The sequence below is a fragment of the Anser brachyrhynchus genome, assembly GCF_964034855.1.
Source record: "Anser brachyrhynchus genome assembly, chromosome: 5".
NCBI classification, from domain to species: Eukaryota; Metazoa; Chordata; class Aves; order Anseriformes; family Anatidae; genus Anser; species Anser brachyrhynchus.
In genome coordinates this window covers 63,435,569-63,461,599 of record NC_137699.1, presented here as the reverse complement: position 1 = coordinate 63,461,599, position 26,031 = coordinate 63,435,569, and the positions used below count along the sequence as shown (strand labels likewise).

General features: G+C 64.6%; 3 protein-coding genes across 17 annotated transcripts in view; 1 reads left to right on the top strand and 2 right to left on the bottom strand.

Moving 5' to 3' along the window:
* Positions 1-1,767: 1,767 nt before the first annotated feature.
* ABHD12B (abhydrolase domain containing 12B) lies at positions 1,768-6,529 on the top strand. Its single transcript, XM_080592706.1, has 13 exons — positions 1,768-1,943; positions 2,881-3,008; positions 3,457-3,559; positions 3,650-3,769; positions 4,334-4,364; positions 4,457-4,502; positions 4,588-4,717; positions 4,787-4,827; positions 4,998-5,077; positions 5,167-5,249; positions 5,752-5,830; positions 5,953-6,077; positions 6,397-6,529. Exons 1-13 carry the CDS (start codon positions 1,825-1,827, stop codon positions 6,416-6,418), a joined length of 1,107 nt encoding a protein of 368 aa, XP_080448832.1. The 5' UTR covers positions 1,768-1,824; the 3' UTR covers positions 6,419-6,529.
* Positions 6,358-20,302, bottom strand: PYGL (glycogen phosphorylase L). Of its 2 annotated transcripts, XM_080592671.1 has the most exons (22): positions 19,676-20,302; positions 19,242-19,498; positions 17,822-18,177; positions 15,629-15,730; positions 14,348-14,426; positions 14,062-14,165; positions 12,727-12,858; positions 12,255-12,366; positions 12,093-12,175; positions 11,440-11,583; positions 11,211-11,303; positions 10,576-10,722; positions 9,759-9,922; positions 9,537-9,651; positions 9,305-9,406; positions 9,086-9,233; positions 8,906-8,964; positions 8,604-8,745; positions 8,236-8,443; positions 8,023-8,157; positions 7,549-7,615; positions 6,358-7,279 (listed from the first exon to the last, which is right to left on the bottom strand). In XM_080592671.1, exons 3-22 carry the CDS (start codon positions 18,062-18,064, stop codon positions 7,085-7,087), a joined length of 2,574 nt encoding a protein of 857 aa, XP_080448797.1. In that variant the 5' UTR covers positions 18,065-18,177; positions 19,242-19,498; positions 19,676-20,302; the 3' UTR covers positions 6,358-7,084. The 2 variants fall into 2 exon arrangements, with proteins under 2 accessions (XP_080448797.1, XP_080448796.1); XM_080592670.1 differs by having other exon boundaries at positions 19,242-20,302.
* Positions 20,303-20,448: 146 nt separating this feature from the next.
* TRIM9 (tripartite motif containing 9) overlaps positions 20,449-26,031 on the bottom strand; it is a 46,403-nt gene continuing 40,820 nt past the window's right edge. For 9 of the 14 annotated variants that reach the window (XR_013951446.1, XR_013951447.1, XR_013951452.1 and 6 more), the window contains 3 exons: positions 25,233-25,536; positions 24,316-24,478; positions 20,449-22,215 (listed from right to left, as the gene is read on the bottom strand). Coding sequence is in view for 11 of the 14 variants with exons in the window: in XM_080592685.1 (XP_080448811.1) it covers positions 22,153-22,215; positions 24,316-24,478; positions 25,233-25,536 (530 nt within the window). In the remaining 3 variants the exon portion in view is untranslated. The remainder of the gene's footprint in view (positions 22,216-24,315; positions 24,479-25,232; positions 25,537-26,031) is intronic. The other 5 variants (XM_080592686.1, XM_080592683.1, XM_080592678.1 and 2 more) reach the window with 1 other exon arrangement.

The following is a 26,031-nucleotide window of genomic DNA, read 5'->3' as shown; positions in this document are numbered from 1 at the left end:
CCCCCCCTCTTCCCGTGGGAGGAAAAGCGTGCTTGCAGAGCCCCGCCAGCCCTATTTCGGGATCCCCCCCCCCCTCCCCAACCCCAGCGAGCAGCTGCAGCCGAGCGTCGCGTCCGCCACCGGCGCTTCGCGGGGCGAGCTCGGAGGAAGGAAACCTCTGCTCGCCGGCGCCGTCACGCGCGGCACGGGAAAAGAAAGCAGGAATCGGGGGAAAACCGGGCCTGCTGAGCCCGAGCTGCCTCCCACGGCTGGCGCTTGGCGGCTGCCACCCGAAAAACGGGGGGTTAAGCCTGGCGTGGGTGTGCGCCCAGGGCCGTGGTGACCCTAAAAAGGAGGCCACGGGGCCCTCCTGGCCCGGACGCGTGGCCGGGTGGCACCGTGTTGGCTGCTCCCCCCTGCCCAGTGGCTCGCTGCGGGCTGCTCGGTGGGGAGGGGGTTGTGGGGGCTGGGGATATGGGGCTGGGGCTCTGGGGTTCCTTAGGTGGGAGCCCCCCCAAACGGTCAGCAGAAAGCGCTAGGAAGCTCAGCGCCAGCAGCTGGGGCGGCCCCCGCGGGGATCCGCGCCCCGCCGCTGCCGCCACCCCCCCCAGGGCTCCGGCACAGGGCGGGCTGCTGGGGGACAGGGGGGACACAGGGACGGGGGGATATGGGGACATGGGGACAGGGATACTGGGGATATGGGGACATGGGGACAGGGATACTGGGATAGGGGGACATGGGGACAGGGAGACACAGGGATATGGGGACAGGGGGATATGGGGATAACGGGGACGGGGATATGGGGACACAGGGACAGGGGGATATGGGGACAGGGATATGGGGACAGGGGGGACAGTGGGACAGGGATATGGAGACATGGGGAAAAGGGGGACGGAGATATGGGGACACAGGGACAGGGGGACACAGGGACAAAGGGACACGGGGACAGGGGGACAGGAGGATATGGGGCCAGGGGGACACGGGGACAGGGGGATATTGGGGACAGGAGGACAGGGGGACAAGAGGACAGGGGGCCAGGGGCCAGGCTGTGTGTGGCACCGGCAGCTCAACGGGGGCGGGAAGCACGGCTCAGCCCCTCCTGCTGGGCCCGAGAGGCAGCTGCCGCGGGCGTTTTTTTATTTCACATTCGTATTTTATTTCATTTTTTATTTTTTGGTTTTATTTAATTATTTAATTATCTTTATTTTTTATTTGTATTTTTATATACTTTTAATTGTAGTATTTTTATTTTATTATTTTATTTTATTTTATATTTTATATTTTATTTTATTTTATTTTATTTTATTTTATTTTATTTTATTTTATTTTATTTTATTTTATGTTATGTTATTTTATTTTATATTTTATTTTATTTTATTATTATTTTTATTTTGTTTTTATTTTATTTTCCTATTTTTCATATCCATTTTTATTTTTATCCGTACCCCTTTAACCCCGGGAGCTCCCCCCCCCCACCCGGGGCCGCCCCGCCCCTCCCCTTCCCACCTCCCCCCGGGTGGGCGGGGCCACAGACGGGCGCGTCCTGTGGGCGGGGCCAACCGGGAAGGGGGCGTGGCCTGAGCGCGGGGGCGAGCTGCGGGTTGGGCGGGGCAAAGCAAAGGGGGCGTGGCCACCGGGAGGAGCATGAATGGTGGGCGTGGCGTGGGCGTGCACATCGCGGCGGGCGTGGTCAATGAGTGGGCATGGTCAATGGATGGGCGTGGTCAATGGGTGGGCGTGGTCAATGAGTGGGCGTGGCCCCGGCAGTGGGCGTGGCCCCGACGGTGGGCGTGGTCCCAGCGGTGGGCGTGGCCCCGGTGGCGCGGCGGGCAGGCTGCGGGCGCGATGCGGCGGCGCGGCGGCGCGGAGGCTCCGGGGCAGGGCGATGGCGACAGCGGCGGTGCCCAGGCGGCGGCGGCGGGCGGGAGCTCGGCAAGGTCCCAACCCCAGCCCCAGCCCTCCCGGTGAGTACCGGCCCCGGTACCGGAGCCGTTCCCCGGCCGTGTCCTGAGCGGCTTTGGGCTCTCGGGGTGGCACCGGGGCGGGCAGCGGGGTTTCGAGGTGCCCTTCCCTGACCCCGGTCCCATCCTGCGCCCTCCCGGTGGGGGTGCTGTGCCCGCGGCGGTGCCGAGCTGCCCTTGCCCTTTGCAGCCCTTTCCTGCGGCGCTGCCCGCTGTGCTCCGGTGGTGCCGGCGGGGCCCGAGCTCCGCTTGGCTGCCGGTCGCAACCCCTGCCCTACAAGCCCGCCGTGCCCGGGCTGGTTTCCCCATCGCAGGGCCCAGGAGGGTGCGATGCCAGCCAGCTGCGTGTTTTGGCCTTTCCTCTCCCTTGGGTGCTCCTCCTGAGCTGCCGCAGCCGGGGCCGGCTGCGGGGGCACGGCCGCGTCCCGTGGCACCCGAGCAGGACGAGGACACGGCCGGAGGTGGGCACAGCCACGCTGATCCCATTGCCAGGCATCGCTCAGGTGCCCTTTGCTCTGCTTCCCCGCAGCGCTGGGGGCTCCCCGAGCTCTTTCCCAACTCCCCTCCTCGGCTCCGGGGGCATTGCGCAGGCTCCCGTGGCTCCGGGACGCCTCCACGAGCGGGTCTCGCCTGCCTGGGCTCCGGGCGTTGCCGCGTATCGGTGACTCCCGGTTGCCGGTTTTGCTTGCCGGGCACGTGCCCTGCCCTTCCTGCCCACTCATGGCCCCGTGGGAGGCCGCGGAGGCCCCGGGTGGCGGCGGCCTCTCACGGCACCGAATCACAGAGGGGTGCTCCGAGGGCTTGGCCCCATCCCCAGAAGCCAAAAGTTGGGGGGGGCTCAGCCCTAAATCAGCCACACGGGGGGCAAAGGGCAGCTGTGGTGTGCCCCAAGCCCTTGGGGTGGTTGGGGATGTGCTCACGGGGCTGTGTCGCCTCGCAGGGGCTGGCTGGGCCGGTGCCCCCGGCTGCGCACCCTCCTGCTGGAGCTGCTCCTCGTCTACGTCTCCGTGCCCTTCCTCATCCGCCTCTTCCCCGCCATCCTCACCAAATTCATCTTCCTCAACTTCCGTGAGTGCCCCGGCGGGGAGAGCTCAACCTGGGCGAGCGCAAGCTTTTGGGGTGCTGCTTCGGGGTAGGAGGGCCTGGGGGGGGGGGGGGGGGCCGCTCCGATGGCACGGGGCCAGCCCCCAGCTGCAGATGCAGCTTTCCCCGTGGCTCGCCGTGTTTTGCAAGCCTCAGTAAGGCGCTGGCGCTGACCCTATTTGCTGCCCGAAGTTGCGACACACGTGGGCACGCGAAACATCCGTGGGATGAAGCGTCCCGGTGGCGGGAGGTGGCCGAGGGCTGTCCTCGTGTGGTGGTGGTGGTGGTGGTGACACGTCCTCGGGCTTTGGGGTGAATTATTGAATTAAACACCACCACGTGGCTGTGGGAGATGCACGAAAGTGGATGGGTTGGGGGGGTCCCGGGTGCTGCCCGGCCGCCCCGCCGTGATGCCGCCCCCCGTCTCCCCCAGTGGCCTTCCCCTTCTTCGCGGACCTGCGGCAGCCGGCGCTGCTGCTGAACAACACGGTCAGCCTGCGCCTCGACACCGAGCCCGGCGTCTCCGTCGGCATCTGGTGAGCAGGGCTGGGCATCCTCCTCTTCCTCCTCTTCCTCCTCCTCATCCTCCTCCCGTGGAGGACCACGACCCCTGTCCGTCCCCGCAGGCACACGGTGCCGGGCAGCAGAGGGGCCGAGGCGCGGGGCCAGGAGCAGAGCTGGTACGAGGAGGCGCTGGGCGACGCTCACCCCGTCATCATCTACCTGCACGGCAATGGGGGCACCAGGCGAGTACCCGAGGGCCGCAGTGACACCTCGGGTGGGTGGCAGCTGCCCTTCCCGCGGGGGGTGCACAGGCTCGGGGACCCGCGTTTGAGCGTTGAACCCGATGGGACCTCGCACGTGTCCTAGTGATGCTGTCCCAGGGGATGGGTTCTGGGTGCTTTGGGGACCCCTTTGCTCCCAGGGGACAGGATCTGGGTGCTCTGGGGTCCCCTTTAGCTCCCAGGGGACGGAATCTGGGTGCTAAAGGGGACCCTGGAGAACCCAGATCCTGTCCCCTGGGAGCTCCGGGGTCCCCTTTAGCTCTCAGAGGGTGGGATTTGGGTTCTCCGGGGTCCCCTTTAGCTCTCAGAGGATGGGATTTGGGTTCTCCGGGGTCCCCTTTAGCTCCCAGGGGACTGGATCTGGGTGCTCTGGGGTCCCCTTTAGCTCCCATGGGTGCACAGCTGTCCCTCGTGTGACCCGGCCCTGGTGGGGACGGTGTCCCCAAGCTGGCTGTGTCCTGGCAGAGCGGGGGAAGCCAGGTACCCCCTGCACGCACCGAGCTTTATCCTCGCTTTCCCCATCAGGGCTGCGAGCCACCGGGTCCAGTTCATGAAGGTAAGTGGGGACCGGGACCCGCCGGGCGTTCGGCTCGCGCTGGCTCCGGGGACGCGAGGTGGGGACGTAACTCTGTGCCACCCCTCCGCCAGCTGATGGGGGCCGCCAACTTCCACATCGTGGCTCTCGACTACAGAGGTACGGCCACCCCCTGCCCCTCGCTGAGCGATGCCCTGGGGACTGTCCCCTCCGGGCCGTGACACCCAGACCGTGTCCCCCGCAGGTTACGGGGACTCCAGCGGGTACCCCACGGAGAGCGGCTTCACCACGGACGTCCTGGCGCTCTACGACTGGGTCAAAGCGCGGAGTGGGAACAGCAGCGTCATCTTCTGGGGACACTCCTTGGGGACCGGGTAGGTGCGGGGCTGGGCGAGGGGTGTGCCGTGGGTACCCCCCCCTCACCCTCACCTCCTTTCTTGTAGGATTGCAACGAACGCGGCCAGAAAGCTGCAGGAGGAGCGAGGTAACCTCCAGCACGGGCTGGGTTGGCTGCGTGCCGCTCGCCAGATTTCGGGGGTCCCCATCGCTCTGCTCGAGCATCGGGCGGGGACAAGCCGCTGTCCCCATCCTCCTTGACCCCAAACCCCCCCTGCAATGCCCCCCCGGCTGACTCCCACCCCGTGCTGCTCTCAGGGGTTCAGGTTGACGCCGTCGTGCTGGAGTCGCCCTACAACAGCATCCGCGAGGCAGCCGCCCACGTCCCCATCACCACGGTGAGCCCGGCGGCCCTGCGCGGTGGCTGTCCCTGCTGTACCCCCCCCCCGGTAGCGACTCAGCAAGCGTCCCGCTCTCTCCCGGGCAGATTTACCGGCAGTTCCCGGGTTTCGAGTACCTCATCTTGGACTCCATAGCTCTGGCCAACATGTTCTTCCGCAACGATGAGAAGTGAGTGCCCGGCGGGACGGGGCGAGGGTGCTGGGACGGGCACCTCACGCCGCGCCGCCACTGCAGCGTGCGCTGTGTTTGCTCAGCTTACTCATGCCTCAGAAGTGCCTTTTATTTGTGTGAGGTCAGAAATCGACATCACTGTCGGGCTCCGTCACCATCTGATGGCCTTTTATTTTTGTTCCTCTGTTGAGCGCGGACGTGCTCGCATCCCACCCACGCGGCGTCACGCGCGCCGCGGTGTGGGGTCCTCCTGCCTCGGCGTTCGTGGGCACCTTTGCCAAAAGCTGCCTGGTTTTGCAGTCAGAGCACCCCAGAATGGTGTTTAAGGTTATTAAGGTGCTTGGTCCTGAGTTGAGCAGCTTGCGCATCGCCCTGCAGAGCTCAGTCAGCTCCCCTGGACACTAAAGGGCTGGATTTGGGGTGAAGATCATCGGGGGGGGGGCTCGGTGGGGCAGGGGAGGCTCTGGACTGACCCCAGCACTGTGCCTGCTGCCCGCAGCGTGAAGGTGCTGGCCTGCCCGCTCCTCATCCTGCACGCAGAGGACGATGCCGTGCTGCCCGTGCACCTGGGACGCAAGGTGGGCACCGGGGGGCTGCAGGTGGTCCAGGGGCTGCAGGGGAGGGAGAGGGTTTGGGACCCCGCTGGTGGTCACCGACCCGAGGAGGGGCCCTGCACGCCCCTAACCCTGCTCCCACCCAGCTCTTCGAGACCGCACGCGGCGCCTACAAGGACAAGAGCAAGGTGAAGTTCATCGCCTTTCCCAAAGAGCTGGGCCTGGGCCATGACTACATCTCGTCCAACCCCGAGCTGCCTGCCCTGGTCAAGTAAGTGCTGCTCCGTGGAAACGTGGGGCGCAGAACGAGCCTCGCCTCTTCCTCTCGGGGTACATCTTCCCCTGCAGCAACCATGCAGGTCCCTTCCCCATGCTCCTTCCTGTCCCCATGGGGTTTGCTGGCATTTATTTTTCAAGCCCCTCATGGCCCCCCGAGCCCATCATCAGCCCGGTGGCACAGGGAGGTGGCACGGAGACGCAGCTTTGCTCAAAGCACAGCCCGGACCCACGCCCAGGGATAAGAAACGATGCTCTCAAGCAGCCCAGGAGGGTCAGTGACACAGTGCGAGGTTTATTGCGTCTCGTTGCAGAGACTTCTTGAACATGAAGTGATGCCAGCCGCTGCGTACAGCACCCGTGAGCACTCCCCCCACGCCCCGCACCAGGAACCCGTCACAGCACTGACCGTACTTCTGTACGTAATAAACTCTACTGAGAAACTTTCTAATGCTCCCGCTGACTTGAGGATGCTGCAGGTTGCTCGGGGGATGGAGGTATTGCTGCTGGGGATGGAGACAGTGCCATGACATTGCTGCTACAGGGACAGGACAGAGCAAGCGGGGACCGGGGGCGCTGCACGGGGCAGGGTGCGGGTGGCTGCAGGACGGTGAGGATGCAGGGGGTGCATTGCAAACACTCTTTGCCTCCTCACCTCCCTGGAACTGATGCCTTGTGAGCAGCAAGAGCTGCACCCCAAAACCCAAACCCTGCTTTGGCATTGCGAGGGCCCAGCTATGCCCCCCCACCCCGTGCCACGCACAGCCCCCGCGCGCCCGCTTTCGGCGTTAGCTTTGCGGTAAGCAAGCCCAGTCCCTCGTCTCAGGTTCCAGTAAACACCCCTCCGGCTCTGCTTGGCACTTTTATTTTTAGTACCTACCGCAAGCAACAGGTCAGAACAGTTTGGCTTTTCGCTATAAAACTCCCCCTCCAGCAGCAGCAGCAGCAGCGGGGCGGCTGCGTCACAGCGCAGGCTGCAGCATCCTTCGGCCCCCCACCCCGCTACGCCCGCGCCGCTGTCCCGTTGGGGGTCCTGTCCTCGGCCACCTCCCGCGGCTCGTTGGGCGGGGGGATCTTCAGGTCAGACGGCTCCACGTGCCAGATGTCCCGGGCGTACTCCTTGATGGTGCGGTCGCTGGAGAACTTGCCCGCCGCCGCGATGTTCCTGATCACCTTCTTGGTCCACGCCTTGGAGTTCTGCAAAAGAGGCACGGGGATGGAGGTGGCACCCGCGGGGACCTGGCCTCAGAGCCTGTCCCCAACACCCAGCTGTGGGTGGGGGGGGGCACCCCGTGCCAGACCCCTTCCCAGGGATGGGATGAGGTGTGCGGGGCTGCGTGAGCCCCTGGGGATGCAGGGAGAGCGACCAGACCGAACCGTGCATAGGGTGGCACCGAGAAATTTGGCTCCGGTTGCTGGGCCCTGCGCAGGGCCAGCCCCGGGCTGGTTCCCCGGCTGGCACTCACCAGGTACAGCTCGCTGACTTTCTCCTGGCACTTGACGTAAGCCTCGTAATCCGCAAAGACTTTGAACCTGCAGCAGCAAAGGAAGGGGGAGTTAGGGAGAAGAGGAATGTGCGGGTGGGAGCGAGTCTTTGGGAGCAGCTCCGGCTGCCAGGGCCACAGCGAGGCGTCAAACAGCTACTTTGGGTGAATTACGCCTCCGCAGTCCCCTTTGGATCAGAGCCCGCTAGGAAAGCCCTCGAGATACAGCTGCCATCACCCAAACGCAGCCTAGCCCCAGTGCACCCAGGCTTCAAGGCAGCACACGTCAAGTGCTACCCACAGGGAGCCTTTTGCGCCAGGGGAACATGAAGTGCTCAGCGCCAGGGCCAGGAACTGGGTGGGTGGCTGGGGCAGGGGCTGCTCCGCACGGGTACATGGTGTTTGGTGGGGAGACCCAGCCCCGGGGACGGGTGGCATCCCGGCCGCGAGCCTCACCGGTCGTGGTGGAAGAGCATGTTGACCACGTCTTTGAAGAGGTCGGGCTCGTTTGAGGAGAAGAAGCCGCTCTTGATCTGGTCAACAGCTTGCTTCAGCTCGGGGAGCCGGTCGTAGTACTGCTGGGCGTCGTACCTGGTGGGGCAGGGCTGGCATGAGCCCGGGGTGCTCGGGCTGCCCGCAGCGTTCCCCACCGCATTCCCCCGTCCTCACCCTTCCTTGTCCAGCTCCGCGACGTCCTCCACCCTCATGCCGAAGATGAACAGGTTTTCCTCGCCGGCCTCCTCGGCCATTTCCACGTTGGCTCCATCCATGGTGCCGATGGTCAGAGCGCCGTTCAGCATGAATTTCATGTTCCCGGTGCCCGACGCCTCGGTGCCCGCCGTGGAGATCTGCTCCGACAGGTCGGTCGCAGGGATCACTGCCAACAACGAGACACACAGCCACTTGTGGTGACCAACCCTGCGCTTGCATCGTGCTGAAGGATGTTAGAGATGCTTCCTTGTGGCGATGGAGCCGTGGGCTGGACAGCAGCCGTAGGGGTGACGCCCTCTCCCCGCCTGGCACCCCGCAGGGACTACCTTTCTCCGCCAGGGAGACCCTGTAGTTCTCCAGGAAGATGACCTTCAGCTTGCTCCCCACAACGGGGTCGTTGTTCACCACCTGAGCCACGGCGTTAATGAGCTTGATGATCATTTTAGCCATGTGGTAGCCTGGGGCAGCCTAGGAGAAGAGCCGTGGGTGAGCCTGGAGGGCCGGTGCGTGGGGCAGGCAAGGAGCACCCAGCTCCCGCGTGCCCAAGGAGGTGGGGACCCACTGAGGACGACGTCTGCACCCAAATCCCTTAGGGCATTTCCAAGGGCTTCCCTCAAACCCAAATTACCTTGCCTCCAATGATCACCGTCCTAGGAACAAACAGCTTCACAGGATCCCTCTTGATGCCTGGAGGAGAGGGCAGCACCGGTGTCACCTCTGCGCTAGCTTAGCTGCTGCCCCGGGGGCCAGGGATGTTCGCGCACCCCCGGGCATGCTGTGGGTCCCCGCCGGGCGCACGGTGGCTTACGGTTGTACATGGTGATGATGTGCAGGCAGTTCATCAGCTGCCGCTTGTACTCGTGGATCCTCTTCACGTGCACGTCGAACATGGACGACGGGTTGATCTTCACCTTGTACTCCTTCTCCAGGTACAGCGCGAACTTCACCTTGTTCTCCTGGCCGAGGGCAGGGAGGGCGTCAGCCCCGGGCCCCCCGCATCCGTGCCCCCCGTGCCCGCGCCCCTCACCTGCTTCACTTTGGCAACCTCGCGGATGAAGAGGTCGTCGTCCACAAACTCGTGCAGCTTCGCCAGCTGGCTCAGGTCCCGCACGTAGTCCTCCCCGATTTTCTGCAGGAGGAGCACAGGCGAAGAACTCAGGCGAGATGCCGACAGAGGGCGAGCACCCAGACGGACGGGGCTGGGGCTGGCAGCAGCACCCCTGGGTGCGGCGTGGGGCACGGGGAGCCCCCTCGGTTACCTCCGCGATGAGCTCCGCCAGCCCCGGGTTGCAGAGCAGGAGCCAGCGCCGCGGGGTGATGCCGTTGGTCTTGTTCTGGAACTTCTCGGGCTCCAGCTCCGCAAAGTCCTTGAAGCTGCAAGGGCGAGGGGGGAGCAGCTTCAGGCTCGCCCCCCCCCCCCAGCCCCACCACAGCCTTTGTGAGCTGAGGGCGATCCCCAGCGCCTCCCCCCCTGCCCTTACACTTCGGTCCTGACTATCTCGGAGTGGATCTTGGCCACGCCGTTGACGGCGTGGGAGCCGACGATGCAGAGATGAGCCATGTTGATCCTCTTGGTGCCTCCCTCCTCTATCAGGGACATCCGCCGCAGCCGGTCCACGTCGGCGGGGAAGAGGGAGGCGATGTGCTGCGGGTGGAGGCAGGGGGGTGAGCAGTGCCATGGGGACGTCCCACCCGAGGGGCCACACGGTGTCCCCATGCATTTGATGCCTCCGGGGTGGTGGCTTTTACTCCAGGGTGATGGTGAACCACCTCGTCTGCTGCCCTTCTGCCTCCTGTGACACCAGCGGGTGTCTCTGGACATGCAGACCCCTCTGGCCCCACAGAGGAGGGCACCTGTAGGGCTGTTCCAGCTCAACTGCAGCACAGGAGGCCAAGCCACCAGCTCCGCCATACCCCCATCCTCACCCTTCCCCGGGACGAATTTAGTGGTTAAGGAACAAAGAAATGCCACCAGGAAAGGCCCTGGGGCACTGGGTGAGGCCTTTAAAGCAGCCACTGAGTGCAGGATGGCAATAGAGTCACCGGGTGGCTGGGGCTGGAGCACCTCTGGGTGCCCATGTGCCCCCCAGCCCCAGCAGGGTGCCCAGCCCCACGGCCAGGCGGCTGCTGGGGATGTCCCCGAGGAGCCCCCAGCCCCTCTGGGCAGCCCGAGGCTGGCAGGAGGGGCCTTGCCTCACCTCACCGGGTTCCTGTGCCAAAAATGAGTGCCAGAGCCACCCAGAACCTGACCCAGGCACAGGGCGCACCGTGTACCACCCAGCCCCGGGGCGCACTCACGTCCAGGTGCCTCTGGTTGATCTCGTAGATGATCTGCAGGTGTCTCGGGAGCAGCTTCTCCACCAGGTCCACCGGCCAACGCTCCAGGGCCTCGGGGAGCACCGTGTGGTTCGTGTAGGCGAACGTCCGCTTGGTGATGTCCCAGGCCTGCGGGCGGCAGCGCGGCGTGGGCAAGCCCTGAGCACCCGGCGGGGTGCAAGCACCCACCCGTGGCCCTCCCACCCGCGGCTCCTCCACAACCCACGGACCCCAGCACCACACGGGTGCCAGGCTCGTCCCTCTCCAGCAAGAGGAGCTGGGGACGGGGAAGATGGGAAGGGGAAGGGTTCAACGCAACGGGTGAGACCCAACCCCAGTGCTCCAGGTGCCACAGAACTGGTTCCACTGGGCGGGCGGGCTGAAGGGGGGTGCCCGTGGGTGCTGGCACCCGGCTGCTCCCAAGCCACCGGCAGCGCAGCGCTGCCGGCCCCGGCGCCTGCCTGAGCTCCTGTGCGGTGTGGGAGCCGCTTGCCGGATCCTTCCCACTCCTGCGTGGTGGTTAATTAATGGTGCTAATGGGAGAACCGTCCCGGTACATGGGGAAGGGGGTGTGCTTTGCCACCCGGTGCAGGGAAAGCCATGCTGCTGCTCCCAACCTTGCTCCAGGGCAGCTTCTCGATGTCCACGAAAATCCTCATCAGCTCAGGGATGGCCATGGCGGGGTGCGTGTCGTTCAGCTGGATGGCGACCTGCAGGGAGAGGGTGGCACCTGGGGGACACGCGGGCACCCTGTGGAGCCCACAAAACCTGCCCAGAGCCGGGCACAGAGCAGGGAGGTGGCAAATTGAGCTGGGAGGCACGTGTCGGAGCAACCCCAGCCCGTACCTGGTCGGGGAAGGTTTCAAACACGGTTCGGACGCTGTCTGTGCTCCCGAATTTGGAGGCTTTGAAGCGGCGTATGATGTCCTGGAGGGTGGCGGCCACGACGAAGTACTCCTGCTTCAGCCGCAGCTCCTTGCCCTCGAAGAACTGCCAGAGAGAGGAGCAGGGTGCTGCTGGGGCAGGCGGGATCGCGCCGTGCCCCCGAGCACGCTGCTGCACACAGCTGCCACCGCACCCAGGGAAGGGCTCGTGTCACATCGCATCGTGTCACATCGTGTCACATCGTGTTGTGTCCCTGTGCTCAGCAGAGCAGCCACGCGGCAAGAACGCCCCTAGCAATGGGGTTAGGGTGGCAAGAGCAGCTCGAGGCATCGCCTCCAGTTGCGGGCCAGCGCTGGGCGGCAGTGAAACGCCATCCAGGTCCCAGCAGTGTTCAGCCACGCTGGAGTTTGCCCCAGTTTTATATTTTGAGATTTGAGGAATACTTCTTCAGCAGGACGTGCTCCTCTCCTCGCTGTGCCCAGGCACGGGCTCATCTCCGCCGCACCGATCCCTGGCCAAGGGCACCTGGAGGTTTGCAGCCCACCCCAAGGCCCCTCCGCAGCACAACACACACTCCCCAGCCATCCTTAAAACACCCCCAGTTCCCCACTTACGTTGTCGTTGGGGTAGAGGACGCGGGAGATGTTCTCGGCCAGGTTTCTGTCCAGCACCGCCTGGATGTAGTCCCCGACGTTGACTGCGGGGGAGCAGAGGGACAGGGTGGGGGTGACCCCGCTGCGCCCCGTCCCGCTCGGCCCCCGCTGGCCCCCACTTACAGTCCCGCAGGTTGAAGTCGTTGGGCGCCCGAGCCGACCACAGCCGCATGGTGTTGACGGTGTTGTTCATGTACCCGGGCACCGGGGTGTCGTAGGGCAGCGCCAGCACCACCTAGGGCATTGGCAAGGCTGCACAGACCACGGCCGGTGTCCCCATGTCCTGACAGAGCCCCCCCATCCCAAACAAGCCCCGGGGAGGGATCTTGGGGTTGCACCCACCCTTACAGCCCTTGTGGGGCTGCGTGCACGGTCCCACCCCGGGGACACCCCAGCTCCCCTGGCTGTGGTTTGCCAGAAGCCCCCCAGAGATGGCGAGGTGCTTGTGAGGGCCAGGAGAAGCCTGATTTGAGCTGTCGGGTCAGGCCGTGCACTGCACCGAGCCCTGCTGGAGGTGCTGTAGGGCATGGGACAACCCATGGTTTTGGGGACAGCCCCCCAACCAGGGGACAAGCCACCAGGCTGTGACCCGTACCTGGGTGTCGACCCACTTGGCGCTGGTGCCGGAGTGCTCCACGCGGCCGTAGAAGTGCACGGGCAGCATGTACTCGGGCCGGGCCTTCTCCCAGGGGTTGCCGTGCCGCAGCCAGTCGTCGGCCTCCTCCACCTGCCCAAGGGAGCGGCGGTGGTGACGGGGCCACCAGAGTTGGGGACGAGCCCTGCCAGGGCCACCCGAAACGGCGACGAGCCCTGCCGCCGACACCCGGTGGTGGCGAAGGGGCCGCGGCCAGATCCGTGCGGCCTAAAGCACCGATCCCTCTGGGTCTTGTAATCGGAGGGCCTTGCGATCGGAGGCTAAGCCTCTGCCGGGTTTAATGAGGCGGGTTTGTCCCTGTCCAGATTAGCCGTCACCTTTGACACTGCCAAAGGAGGGCTGCGGCAGACGGGCGTTGCATAAGGGCCGCAGGGGATGAGCCGTGCTGGGATGGCAGCCCGAGACATCGCCCTGCTCTTCATCCGTCCGCTGGGCGAGCGGCTCCGGCCTGCCTGGCCTCCCCGTCCCCATCGAACCGCCCCTTCCCTGCCTGGAGGGGACGCCTCGGCCTCGCCTGGCACACAGAGCTCAGGGCCAGGGCAGGAGCAGCGACCCCTCTGCTCCTCCCAAAATGTTCCCCGCTCCCGGCAGGGCCGTGGCTCACGGCATCCGCACAGCCCCGGGAGGAGGGATTTCGGTGCGAGACGGACGCGGAAGGAAAGCAAGTCACGCCGATGACTTGCGGCTTTCTGCTAATTAGCGGTGTGCTGCAGGGCGGCTCCGCTGCCCTCCGCACCAGGCAGCTAACGGGGGCCGTGAGCCGGGGGCTACGTGCTTGTACCGGTTTAAGAAGTGCCACTTGCTCATGAAAATGGCATCACGGCATACAGGATGGTTTGGGTTGGAAGGGGCCATGCAGCCCCCTGCCATGGGCAGGGACCCCTCCCAGGCTGCCCCCAGCCCCATCCAGCCTGGCCCGGGGCACCCCCAGGGATGGGGCAGCCACAGCTCCTCGGGGCAGCCTGCGCCAGGGCCTCACTGCCCTGAGAGTAAAGAATTTCTTCCTCATATCTAACCTAAACCTTTCCTCTTTTAGTTAAAAACCATCACCCCTTGCCCTACCACCACAGCCCCTGACACAGAGTCCCCCCCCAGCTGTCCCACATCCCCTTTAGGCACTGTAAGGTCTCCCCGGAGCCCGAAGACCACCCGAGGAGAGCTTTAAACACGACAGCACCAGCTCTGGCTCCAGCAGCCCTGGTTTGAGGGGCAGGCAGGGCTCGGGGCTTCGGCTGTGCCGGGGGGGGAGGCGAGGGCCGCGCGCCCCCGTCGTACCTGCCAGCCGTCCCGGATCTTCTGGTTGAAGATGCCGTACTCGTAGCGGATGCCGTAGCCGTAGGCTGCCAGCCCCAGCGTCGCCATCGAGTCGAGGAAGCAGGCTGCCAACGACAGGGAACGCAGGGAGCAAGGAGAACACCGGCTCCTTCCCCCAGGGGAGCACAGGCCGGCAGCCTGGCTCGTGCCTGGAGCAGGGAACCCCCGGGGCGCGGGTGCCACCCCGCAGCCGATGCCGGCTGTGCCCCAACACCCAGGGGACAGGATCTTTTTGGGGGTTCCTCACCTGCAAGCCGGCCGAGGCCACCGTTGCCGAGACCGGCATCCTCCTCAATCTCCTCCAGCTCTTCTATGTCCAGCCCCAGCTAGAGACAAGGGGAGGCGACGGGCTGGGGGCTGTCCGAGCGCCCACCCTGCACCCCTGGGTGCTGCCCAGTGCAGGGCAGGGACCCTCCCTGGTGTCCGGGCCACTCCACCAGCCTCTACAAGGGACACCCACGTCCTCCCCCTCGCGTGGACAAGCACCGGGGTGAGAGGCCCCCAGGACCCCCAGCTCTGGGGCAGGCGCCCGGGCTGCCCCCCGGCTCACGCTCCTGCAGCAGAGACGTGCAGAGACGCGGCCGCAGCACCTGCACAAGCAAATGCCAAGTTTGCAGCCCGCGATACCATCGAGGAAGAGGTTTTGCCTATGCAAAACTCCTCGGGCCGCTCAGCAGGAAATAAAGCAGGCACGGCCGGGGCTGAGCCACCCCTTCCCACCTCGCCAAACAGAACGGGTCTGCCGGCTTCTCCCAAACCTGTCGGCTACAGGAAAGCCCAGCAGCACCGGCCCCTCGCTGGTGTTTCTCAGCACTGAATTGCACTGAAAGCCCTGAACACCTACGTGATTCACGTTTTACGTGATTCACGTGATGCCAAACATTTTATTTTACAAAAGTTTAGCATTCGGGTTTGTAGCACAGCTGTACAACTGCTACGTAACATCCCAATCTCTTCCTTTACAAACCTGCCCCTGGCCGGGCTGTTGCCCTCGCTGCAAGGTTAACAGGTTAAAAAAAATAAAAAGCCCTAAAAATAAGCTGCTCTCCCTTTGAACATATTTGTTTGAAAGCTGTTCCTGCTGTTGTGCAACCGCTCCAGCCGTGCACGATGGTGTTTGTCAGGCGGGGCACGAGCACAGGGCAGGGTGGAAAAAAACCTTCGCCAGCCCGAGCGCCACGCAGCGACGGGTGGCACCGGCGTGCCAGTGCCACCGGTTGAGGGAGGACAAGGTTTTATCCCCTCTGCCACAGGTTACTGCGAGCACAGGCCTCGTGTGTGCCACCTGGGAGGCAGCTGATAGCAGGAGCTCGACTCCCCGTCCCGCTGGCACTCGGCAGCGCGGGCTGAGCAGCCCCCGAAGGTGCCCATGCCCCTTTGCTGCTGGTGCTGGATGCGGCCCGAGGTTTTTCCAGCGTATTCCCTGGCTTCTGCTCCCGGGCAGCGTTTACCTGCAGAGGCATCATCTGTGGGGCTGCGGGGTCTTCACCCCAAGCCAAGACGCGTGGCCAGGCCGCCCGGTGCTCACCTGGTAGACGGCCTCGTCGCAGGCGTTCTGCAGCCCCAGGTTGATCATGGTGTTCTGCAGCGTTCGCCCCATGTAGAACTCCAGGGAGAGGTAGTAAATCCTCTGCGAGAGGAAACAGCCCACGGTCACTGCTGGCAGGGCTGGAGGCAGCTCGGCAATCCCCCCCCCGCAGCTCCCACCCGCTGTTATCTGACGCGAAAGAGGAAAAAACCTGACTCGCAGTGTGGCTTGCAAGGGGGATTTTAGGGCTGCGGCTCCCCCGCAGCGCCTGTCCTCCCATTTTCCCTCAGGAATCACCTCGCACGTCCCTGCAGCTGGCAGAAGGAGCCCACCAGTGCCCCCCAAGCCCCAATCCCTGCCCTCCCACCCCACGCTGGCCCGGCCCCGCTGTTGTTTTGCAGGCCGGGAGGAGGACAGCGCCGTTTTGTTTGCCCGAGAGCGGCGACAGCTCCGGCATGGTCACCTCGAGGGCACTGCGGTACAAAGTTAAACTTTAAAGAGGAGCCGTTTCCTAACGTCACCCCGAGCTGCAAAAGCAAGCCAGAAAACCAGAACCGGTGCTGGGGGGGGGGGGGGGGGCACCCGGCCTCCTCGGGCCCTGCAGCCCCAGGGGGGTTTGGGGATGGCTGCGGTGCCGCAGACCCCGCCGGGCACGTGGCCGCTAACGCGGAGGCTTGTGTAAGCCGCCCCAAGCCGAGCCCTGGTGTCAGCACCGGCGGGTTTTAGGGCAGGATTGGGGCTGGAGGAAGCCGCTGACTCCGCAGGTTTCCCCGGGACCTCCTCGGGCGCTGGCTGGGCTGGTGCCGGCGGTGCCGGGGGCGGCCGATCGCCTCGAGCAGGGTTTTTCACCCCGCGGGGAGGGGGTGCCAGCTCCCACCGGCCGGTGCGGTGCCAGCGAGGGGGGCACGGGAATAAATCGGAGCCGACAGGGCCAGGCAGGTGTCAGGAAGGGATTAGGGCTTAATCCCTCAGCAGGCAGAGCCCCGTGCTCGGCGCACACCGGCGGCACAGCAACTCCCGCACCCGCCGCATCGCTCGGGCTCGGCCCCCGCCACGGTGCCCGTGCCAGCCGAGGTCTGCCCGTGGCCTGTTTCGGGCTCTTTTCTCTCTGCAGCTAATTCACCCTAGAAGGCTTCGCTGTGCTTTTGGCAGGCGGCTCCCACGCCGTTCCCATGCTGCGCCCCGCGCCGCGGGCCCGGCCGCGCTGTTTGTTTTGCAAAGCAAAGGGATGGCGGCGCCTGCTCGGGGACGGCGGGGAGCTGTGCGGGGCCGGGGGGGCCGAGGGGTGCCAAAGTGTGCTGAGGGGTGCTGAGGGCTTCCAGGGGGTGCCGAGGGGTGCTGAGGGCTTCCAGGGGGTGCCGAGGGGTGCTGAGGAGTGCCAGGGGGTGCAGAGGAGTGCTGAGGGGCACCAAGGAGTGTTGAGGGTACCAAGGGGTGCTGAAGGGTGCCAAGGGGTGCTGAGGGGTGCCAGAGTGCTAAAGGGTGCCAAGGGGTGCTGAGGAGTGCTAAGGGGTGCCAGGGGGTGCTGAGGGGTGCCGAGGAGTGACAAGGAGTGCCAAGGGGTGCTGAGAGAGGTGCCAAGAGGTGCTGAGAGGTGCTGAAGGGTGCGAGGGGTGTCAGGGGGTGCCGAGGGGTGCCAGGGGTGCCGAGGGGTGCTGAAGAGTACCAAGGGGTGCTGAGGGGTGCCAGAGTGCTAAAGGGTGCCAAGGGGTGCTGAGGAGTGCTAAGGGGTGCCGGGGGTGCCGAGAGGTGCCAAGAGGTGCCAATAGGTGCTGAAGGGTGTCAAAGGGTGCTGAGGGGTGCTGAAAGGTGCCAAGGGGTGTGAGGGGTGTCAGGGGGTGCTGAGGGGTACCAGGGGGTGCCGAGGGGTGCCGGAGGGTGCTGAGGGGTGTCAGGGGGTGCCGAGGGGTGCTGAAGGGTACCAAGGGGTGCTGAGGGGTGCCAGAGTGCTAAAGGGTGCTGAGGGGTGCCGAGGAGTGTTAAGGGGTGCCAAGAGGTGCCGAGGGGTGCTGAAGGGTGCCAAGGGGTGCCAGAGTGCTGAGGGGTACCCAGGGGTGCCGAGAGGTACCAAGGGGTGCCAAAGGGTGCCAAGGGGTTCCGAGGGGGCTCCAACCCTCCAAGCCCGGAGCTGCCCACCACTCCCGGGGGGGCTGCCGAGGTTCCTCCGGGGGCCGGGTGCCCCCCATCACCCACCTTGGGGTCCCGCTCGTAGTAGTGCTGCTGGGTGCGGATCCAGCGCCCCACCAGGTGGTCGCGCACCGTGTGCGCCAGGGCGAAGAAGTAGTCGCGGGGGGTGGCGACGTTGCGGTCCTTGACCAGGGTGAAGTGGAGGTGCCGGTTGAAGCCCCTCTTCAGCTCGGCCACGTTCTCGGCGCCCACGATGCCGCGGATGCTGATCTGCTTCCGCCGCTCCTGGTCCGACAGCGGCCGCGACATCGCTGCGGGGGGACACCGCGGGGACACCGCGGGGACACCACGGGGGGACACGGGGGGACACCACGGGGGGACACGGGGGGACACGGGGGGACACGGGTGGACACGGGGGGACACTACGGGGACACACAGGGACACACACACAGGCAGGGACGGGGCTGGCAGCGGGCACCCACCGCGCTCCGCCGGCACCGCCCCGGGGCCGCCCACGCGTGGGGCGGGCGCCGCGGCCACGGGGCCCCGCGGGGAGGGCGGGGGGGGGGGGGGGGGCGGCACCGGGCGGCCGGGGGAGGAACCGGGGGGGGAGGAACCGGGGGGGGAGGAACCGGGGGGGGGAGGAACCGGGGGGGGAGGAACCGGGGGGGGGGAAGCACCGCCTCCGGCCCCAAAGGGGAAGCGCCGCGCTGCCAGCACGGTCTGGGCGCTGCCCGAGCCCCCTTCCCCTGCACCCCCTTCCCCTGCACCCCCTTCCCCTGCGCCCCTTCCCCTGCACCCCCTTCCCCTGCAACCCTTCCTCTTCTCCCCCTCCCCTGCACCCACTTCCCCTGCACCCCTCTCTCCTTTCTCCCCTTCCTCTTCTCCACCTTCCCCTGCTCCCCTTCCCCTGCTCCCCTTCCCCTGCTCCCCTTCCTCTGCACCCACTTTCCCTGCACCCGTTCACCTGCGCCCCTTTCCCATCTCCCCTTCCCCTGCACCCCTTCACCTGCTCCCCTTCCCCTGCACCCCCTCCTCTGTGTCCCTTTCCCTTCTCCCCATTCCCCTGCACCCCCCTTCCCCTGCACCCCTTTTTCTCCCCTTCCCCTGCACCCCCTCCTCTGCTCCCCTTTCCCTTCTCCCCATTCCCCTGCACCCCTGCACCCCCTTCCCCTGCACCCCCTTCTCCTGCACCCCTTCCTCTTCACCCCTTCCCCTGAACCCTTTCACCTGCTCCCCTTCCCCTGCACCCCCTCCTCTGCTCCCCTTTCCCTTCTCCCCATTCCCCTGCACCCCTTTTTCTCCCCTTCCCCTGCACCCCCCTTCCCCTGCACCCCCTTCCCCTGCACCCCCTTCTCTTCTCCCCTTCCCCTTTTCCCCTTCCCCTCCTCCCTTTTCCCCTCTCCCCCTCCCCTTTCCCCTCTCCCCTCCCCGCTCCCCCAGGACCCCCGCTCAGCTCCGGGCCCCCCTCAGCCCCCCTCAGCACCTCCCGGGCCGGGTCCCGTCTCCGCGTCCCGCTGCCGGGTTCTGCCCCGCACCGGCTCCTGCCCGCGCTTCTTCCGGAGGGCCAGAGCCCGGCTATCGGCGAGCAACGCAACTCCTCTTCCTCTTCCTCCAGCCAGCTCTGCGCAGGCTTTCCGGGCGTTTTCCCTGCCCAGGCACGGCAGAAGGGCGAGAAAAACCAAACCCGCTGCTGTCTGGGAACACGTGCGGCGTGGGAAAGAGGGAAGGCGACCGATCCTCCTGATTTTTTACAGGATAAGTGAAAGGATTATTGGGCGGAAGCTTGGGCACGGCGAATTTAGGTGCCTGGAAAAGGCTTGCGGTGCTGTGCAGCTGGTGCTGGTCCCGCAGGAGGCTCTGCCCTCGCCCTTGGGTGCTGCCCCCCGGCCCCCGAGGGGCTCCCCCACCCCAAATTACCGGCGGGGCTACGTGCTGCACCGGGGACCCAGGTTCCTGCATCTGCGGTGTCCTGGGCACGTTGCCCGTCTGGAAGGCATGAGCATCGTCCTGAGGCAGTAATGCAAGGCAGCAGCGATTCCTGAGCCCTGGACTCCAGCCCGCGATGAGCTCAGAGGCCGTAACAGTGAAAACCTCCCTGTGGCCCTCTTACAAAACTCAGAGCAGACACAGATACCCCAGCAGCAAGCCCCTCTCGGGCTGCTGAGACGGGTTCTTGACTTCAGAAACAGCCTCAGCACCGCCATCCCTTAGCATTTTTATTCCATAAAAGCCCCTCAAGGGATTTTAATGTTGCCAGCACTGCGACAGGGCGCTGGGCTCCCACTTGAATTTCTTGAAATCGCTTTACTTCTAGGTTATTTTCTCTCTTCTCCACCCGTCCTTGCTAAAATTTGGCATCCAAGCAGGGTCTGGCTGCAGGGACCACCCCGAGCAGCCGCCCGCACCCAGCCCCGGTAATCCTCTGCCCCGCTGGGTGCCGGCCCTCCTTCACCGGGGTGGTGCTGGCATTTCCGAAATAACTCATAATGGGTGTGCTTGGAGAGGGAAAGGCTTGGGGAAGGACATTTGGGGACGGCTGGCCCTTCGGATCCTTTCGGATTTGGCATGGTGTTGTTGAGGGCTGGGGGCCGCAGGGCTGCATGGTGCCGCTGCGGTGACCCATGGTGGGGGGCGAGATGGACGCGGGGGGGGGCTGCGGCGGCGCACAGATGCTCCGGGAAGCTCTGCCCTTCTCTCATAAAAGTCCTTTATTAGAACAGCAAACATGACACTTCTCGGTAGTACAGCAGCTGGAGGCAGCTATCATCGCGGTACAGTGGGGACGACGTCTTACAACCACTAGGAGTCTAAGAAGCACCGTGAACATCCTAAAGAATGGGGGGAACGGCTGAGAAATGGGCCCCGTGACCCGGCCACGGGGGCTCGTCAGGAATTAACCAAAGAGCTGCTCGGCGTTGTCCCGCAACACGGCTCTCCTGCAGCTGAGAAACCCGTCGGTGGGAATGAACGAGATAGCACCCCTTCAATAAATTAGGTCAGTTGAATCCTAGAGCAACGAGGGAACGAACGGGACCGTCCTGGAGGGGAATGACCTATGTACAGTCCTTCTGCTGGACCGCTCCTCCTGCAGCCCCGAGCCCCGGGGGCGATGAACCACGGCTTGCCGCGGCTCGGCAAACGCCGGGCAGCGAAACCGGCACCTCCTCCAGCCCCGCGAGCCGCGCTGGGGAGACGGCGAAAGGACGGCAAAGCAAAGCGTGGGGACAAGCGCATGCAGTCGCCCTCGGCGCGGGGGGGGGGGGGCGCGTGCTGGCACCAGGCTGGTGGCTGCTCGCTCCTCTCCTGCGCCCAAATTGCCGGCGAGGGGCACGGCGGCGGCTGGGGGCAGAGGGAAACGCGGTGGGCAGCGGGCACGGGGAGGCACGGCAGCGGGCACGGGTCCCTGAGTGCGTGGCAGGGCTGTGGGCAGCTCTCCGTCCTCCCCGGGCTCCCCATCAGATCCTCGCTGCAGAACGAAATCTCCGGTGAAGGGAAGGACACTATCAGGTAGTAGTTAAGGCTAGGTTTTTATACGGCGACTATAAAAAAATAAACGCTCATCTCCGAGGAGCCGCGCGGCGTATGGCTGTGGCGTGTTGGCTGGCGCCGGTCCGCGGGGAGCCGGGGGTGAGGGGGGGCACTCGGTGGGTGCCTGCTGCGCCCAGGGAAACGCCTTGGGGTGATGGGACGTGTCTTGTGAACGACCCGTGTTAGTTAACGACCCGTGTTAATGACCCACGCCAACCCCGTCACCACCCCAAGTCCCGGGGGGCCCGCTGCCTGCGGGGGGGAGCTGCACGAAGACAGGCCAAGGCAGATGGGTGCTGCCGGGGCTGGCGCCTGGGGCTTCCCAGGACCGGCTGGTAATCCAGGCCCCACCTCGACGCGTGGCTGAGGTGCTCTGAAAGAAAGGCCACGGGGAAAGAAACATCCTGCAAAGCCATGGGACCGGCAGGGGCGAAAGCCTTCCCGGGGAAGAGGGGGTCCCTCTCCCCGCAGCCCTCCTGGGTCTGTCCGGCCGGCCCCTTCCTGCAGCCCAGCGAGGACGGAAAGCCCCCTGAAACGAGACGAATCTGCCCCCCCCCGAACCCTAACCGAAATCAGGAAAACCGAACCTAAAAGCGGACACGGAGAAACACCTCAGGCTACCTAGGTATACTTGATCAGCCAAAAAGAGCTAAAGAGCGAAGCGCACACACACAGGACAGCGCAGGCGGGTGGAGAACAAAGACTGCCGAAAGCCAGTTTCTTCCTGCCCTTTTTTTTTTTTTTTTTTTTTTTTTTTCGCCTCCCCCGTCGCCGGTCCCCGGCCGAGCAGAGGCCTCCGGTGCCGCAGAAGGGAGCGGGCTGGCTCCTCTCGCCCCGAGCAGAGGCAGCCGGCCCCGGGAGCTTCCTCACTGCATGGCCGAGCGCGAGGCGTAGAACTCGGGGACGGGCAGGCCGGTGTGCAGCGTCACCTGCAACGAGACGCCGGGCCTCAGCCGTGTCCCCACCAGGCCCGGGGGGCACAGCCCGGGGTGTGACAGCCCACGTGTCGCCCACCCCCCCACCCCCCGGGGGATGGCGGGACCCCCAGAGAGGTGGGATGTGGTCTGAGATGTCGCGGGGAGCCCACCTCGCCGGGGGTCCCTGCCGCAGTGGGGTCTGGGGGGTGGGAGTGGGATCCAAGGATGTGGTGGTGGCTCCATTTTGCTGCTTCATCGCCCGTTTGTGGGGCTGGGGCGCTCATGGGAGTGGGAGCAGGACCCCAGGATGTGGTGGTGGCTCCATTTTGCTGCTTCATCGCTGGTTTATGGGGCTGAGGCCCTCATGGGAGTGGGAGCGGGACCCCAGGACACGGTGGTGGCTCCATTTTGCTGCTTCCCCACTCATTTAGGGGGCTGGGGCCCTCATGGGAGTGGGAGCAAGACCCTAGGACTGTGGTGGTGGCTCCATTTTGCTGCCTCACCACTGGTTTCTGGGGCTGGGGCCCTCATGGGAGTGGGAGCGGGACCCCAGGATGTGGTGGTGGCTCCATTTTGCTGCTTCATCACCGGTTTGTGGGGCTGAGGCCCTCATGGGAGTGGGAGCGGGACCCCAGGACATGGCGGTGGCTCCGTTTTGCTGCTTCATCGCTGGTTTGTGGGGCTGAGGCCCTCATGGGAGTGGGAGCGGGACCCCAGGACATGGTGGTGGCTCCGTTTTGCTGCTTCCCCACTTCTCTGTGGGGCTGGGGCCCTCACGCAGCTCCAGCATGAAGGGGGGCTGCTGGTACCGGTGTACCAAGCACTGAATGCTCCCAGACGGCTGCCAGGGGTGGGACGTGGGCGCAGCTGGGTCCTCCTGCGGGTGGGATGGGCGGAAGAGGGTACGGAGCGGGCTGAAGGACCATGAAGCCGCTTAGGGCTGAAGGAGGCTTCTGAGAAGCCCCAGAGGAGAGGACATGGCTGGAGGAAGGAGCTCGCATTGCAGTGCTGGGCCAGGGCCGTGCCGTGGGGTGGAGGATGCTCAGGTGCAAAATGGGAGCCAGGCACTCGGTCCTGGCAACGGGGAGCAATTCGGCACGGACTTCAGCACGCAGGTAAGGGGAAGACCAAAGAAATACTGGAGATTGATGCTCCCTGCTTGCAGGAAATCCCTGGTGAGCAGGAAGGGGCTGACCGGGCCAGGGGCCGGATCCTGCGCACACCCAGGCACCAAGCAGCTGTGCACGGCTCATTGAGTTCCCTCCCCAAATGCTTTCATCTGGGAGGAAAGCACAATTCCTTCTTTTCTTGAACAGCAGCATTTTCCCCCTTCAGATACAGATTTATAAGAAATGCTGTCTAAAATACGATTATTTCCATCCTGATTAGGGTAATTTTAATTACCCGTGCCTTTGAAGAAGGAGGATAATGAACGGCTTGGGTTTATTAGCAGCCTTTTATCGGCATCCCATGGGACTCCCCTATTGTCTGGGGATTTGAAGCCCTGCCCGGCACACTGAACTGCCAGAAACCAGAGGGGCTCTACAGTGTGCTTGTCTCTTAGCGGTACAGAGGATTGTGGTAGGAATTAAACCCATCGCGGAGCAGGACATTTCTACCAGAGCAAATAATAGGAAACCTCTAAAGGCAGTGCAGGAAGGAGTGCTGGAAGAGCAAGCAGTGAGAGGGGACGTGCCACAGCCAGGCTGAGTGAGCGTGGGGGACTCACTGGGGCAGCTGCTAGCAGGGAAGAAATCAGTGAGAAGAGGAAATGAAAGATGGAAATACCGGACGGGCCCGGGGAGCCACCACTTGATGACGCTCGGCATAGCAGAGAGCTTGGGAGAGAGCGAGAGAAGAGGGGTTTGAAACTCCCAAGAGGAAAAGAGGCTGTAAAAGGCGCCCTTCTCCCTGCCAGTGCTCCTGCCTGGGTCCTTGGGGAGATGTAAGAGCTGGGAGGCTCCTGCAGGGAGTGATCGTGAAGTGGAGCTGCCAAACCCCATCGAGCAGGGGGGGCTGGAAAGCCCTGGTGCTCCCTCAGCTCTGACGGAGAAACCCGGGGCAGGAGCCGAAGGCAGCGGCTCCGGGGGGGGGCACGGTCACGGCACGTACCTGCACGTTCCTGTTGAGGCTGACCGCGGGGAAGAAGAGGCCCTCCAGGTTCTCAAAGGCGACCGGCCCTTGCTGGTCCTCGTTGATGGAGAACGTCAAGGTCCTCCTGGTCAAATCCAGCAGCACCCCCACCGTGGCGCCTTTCGTTATGCCCCCCTCGGTTCTGTGGGAGCAGAGAGACAATGGCAGCAATGGTGGCTTCACGTCCCCTGCGCTCCTGGCCCAGGGTTCGGGTTGTGGCCCCCACCATGTCACCTCCCCAGGGCTGCCCACTGTGTGGCCGTGATCCCGAGAGGAACGAGCTCAGTCCCTGCCCTCTGGCATCCCCCAAAGAATCCCTCTGACCCCGCAGCCCCAAAAAGGGCTCCACACCTCGGCCAGGAGCCACGCCGTGACCCGTGCCCATCAGAGCCACCCGCAGCACCGCCTGTCACCATGTCCCCAGGAGAACACCGCAGAGGGGAAAGCCGCTGGGCCTGGCGGGGCAGAACCGTGATTCCTGCTTCAAACCCCGCTGACCCACCAGAGAATTGCCCTCGAGCCTTGAAGGAGATGATGCCAGGCTCTGCCCAAGCGACCACGAGCTTTACAGCCCCCAGCTCCACCAGCCCACACCATAGCTGCGGCACCGGGATGAAAGCAGACAGGATTTCCTCGCTGCAGGAATCACAAGGCTTTGGATGCTAACGGAAGGGGTGTGCTACGCACAAGGGGTGCAGCGCGTGCTCGGGGGAAGAGCCAGCATGCAACCAGGCCACAGCAAGGAAGAAGCAGCCGCAGCAATGAACCAGAGCGGCAGGGGCTGTCCTTTGCGATTAGGGCACACGCGGTTAGGAGCAAATCCCCCCCTCCTGCGGGTGCCTACAGGTGTCACTGGTCTCTTGTATCAGGGGAAGACGGAGCCGCAGAGCCCGTACCTGTTGGTGTGCGAGTTGTTGTGCATGAACCAGCTCCGGTTGTTGTCCACGTACATGGCCCAGGCCTTGTCGTCCTTGCCCAGCATGGCGTCCTTCAGGACGTCGATGCGCGCCACGCCGAAGGCCGGGTCGGGGTGGTTATCGTAGCGATCGATCGACAGCTCCCAGTAGTGGAGCCCTTTGGAGAAGCCCGTCTTCCCCAGCACGACCCTGTCGTCGTAGCTGTTGCAGGTGACGGTCAGGTTGTCGTTGGAAAAGATGATGTCGGCGTGCGCCGAGGAGGGATCGAAAGAAAACCAAGCTACTGGAAGAGATGAAAACCAGGGGGTCAGTGGGACGGGAACGCCGCCGAGCCACGTGGAGCAGACGGGACGAGAAGCGGCGCATGCTCCATGCAGGGCGACACCGAGCTCCAGGGCACGGCCACAGGGCTCCTGGCTTTACGGCTGGGGCTCCGAGCTGAGCTTTGGATCTGCTGCTCCCCTGCCTGTCCCCCTCGCGGCTCGGGAGCCCGCAGGATCGTCTCCGTCTCTGTCTGGCCCTAGCAGCTGGGGACGGCTGATCCTGGGAGGTTTCTGGCTGGCCCAGGTATTCATACTTACTCTTAGGGCTAAAGGCTGCTCGTGTGAGCAATGGTTTGCAGGGTCAGGCTCGGTGTGGGAAGGCTAAGCTGGAGATCAGCAGATAACTGTGTGTGTCTGGGGGCTGGCAGCTCTGGGAACCGAAAGCACATACAAAGGTCGGCATTTACACCGCTGCATGCCGAGGAACAGCCCTGCGGAGCAGCCGGCCACACGTA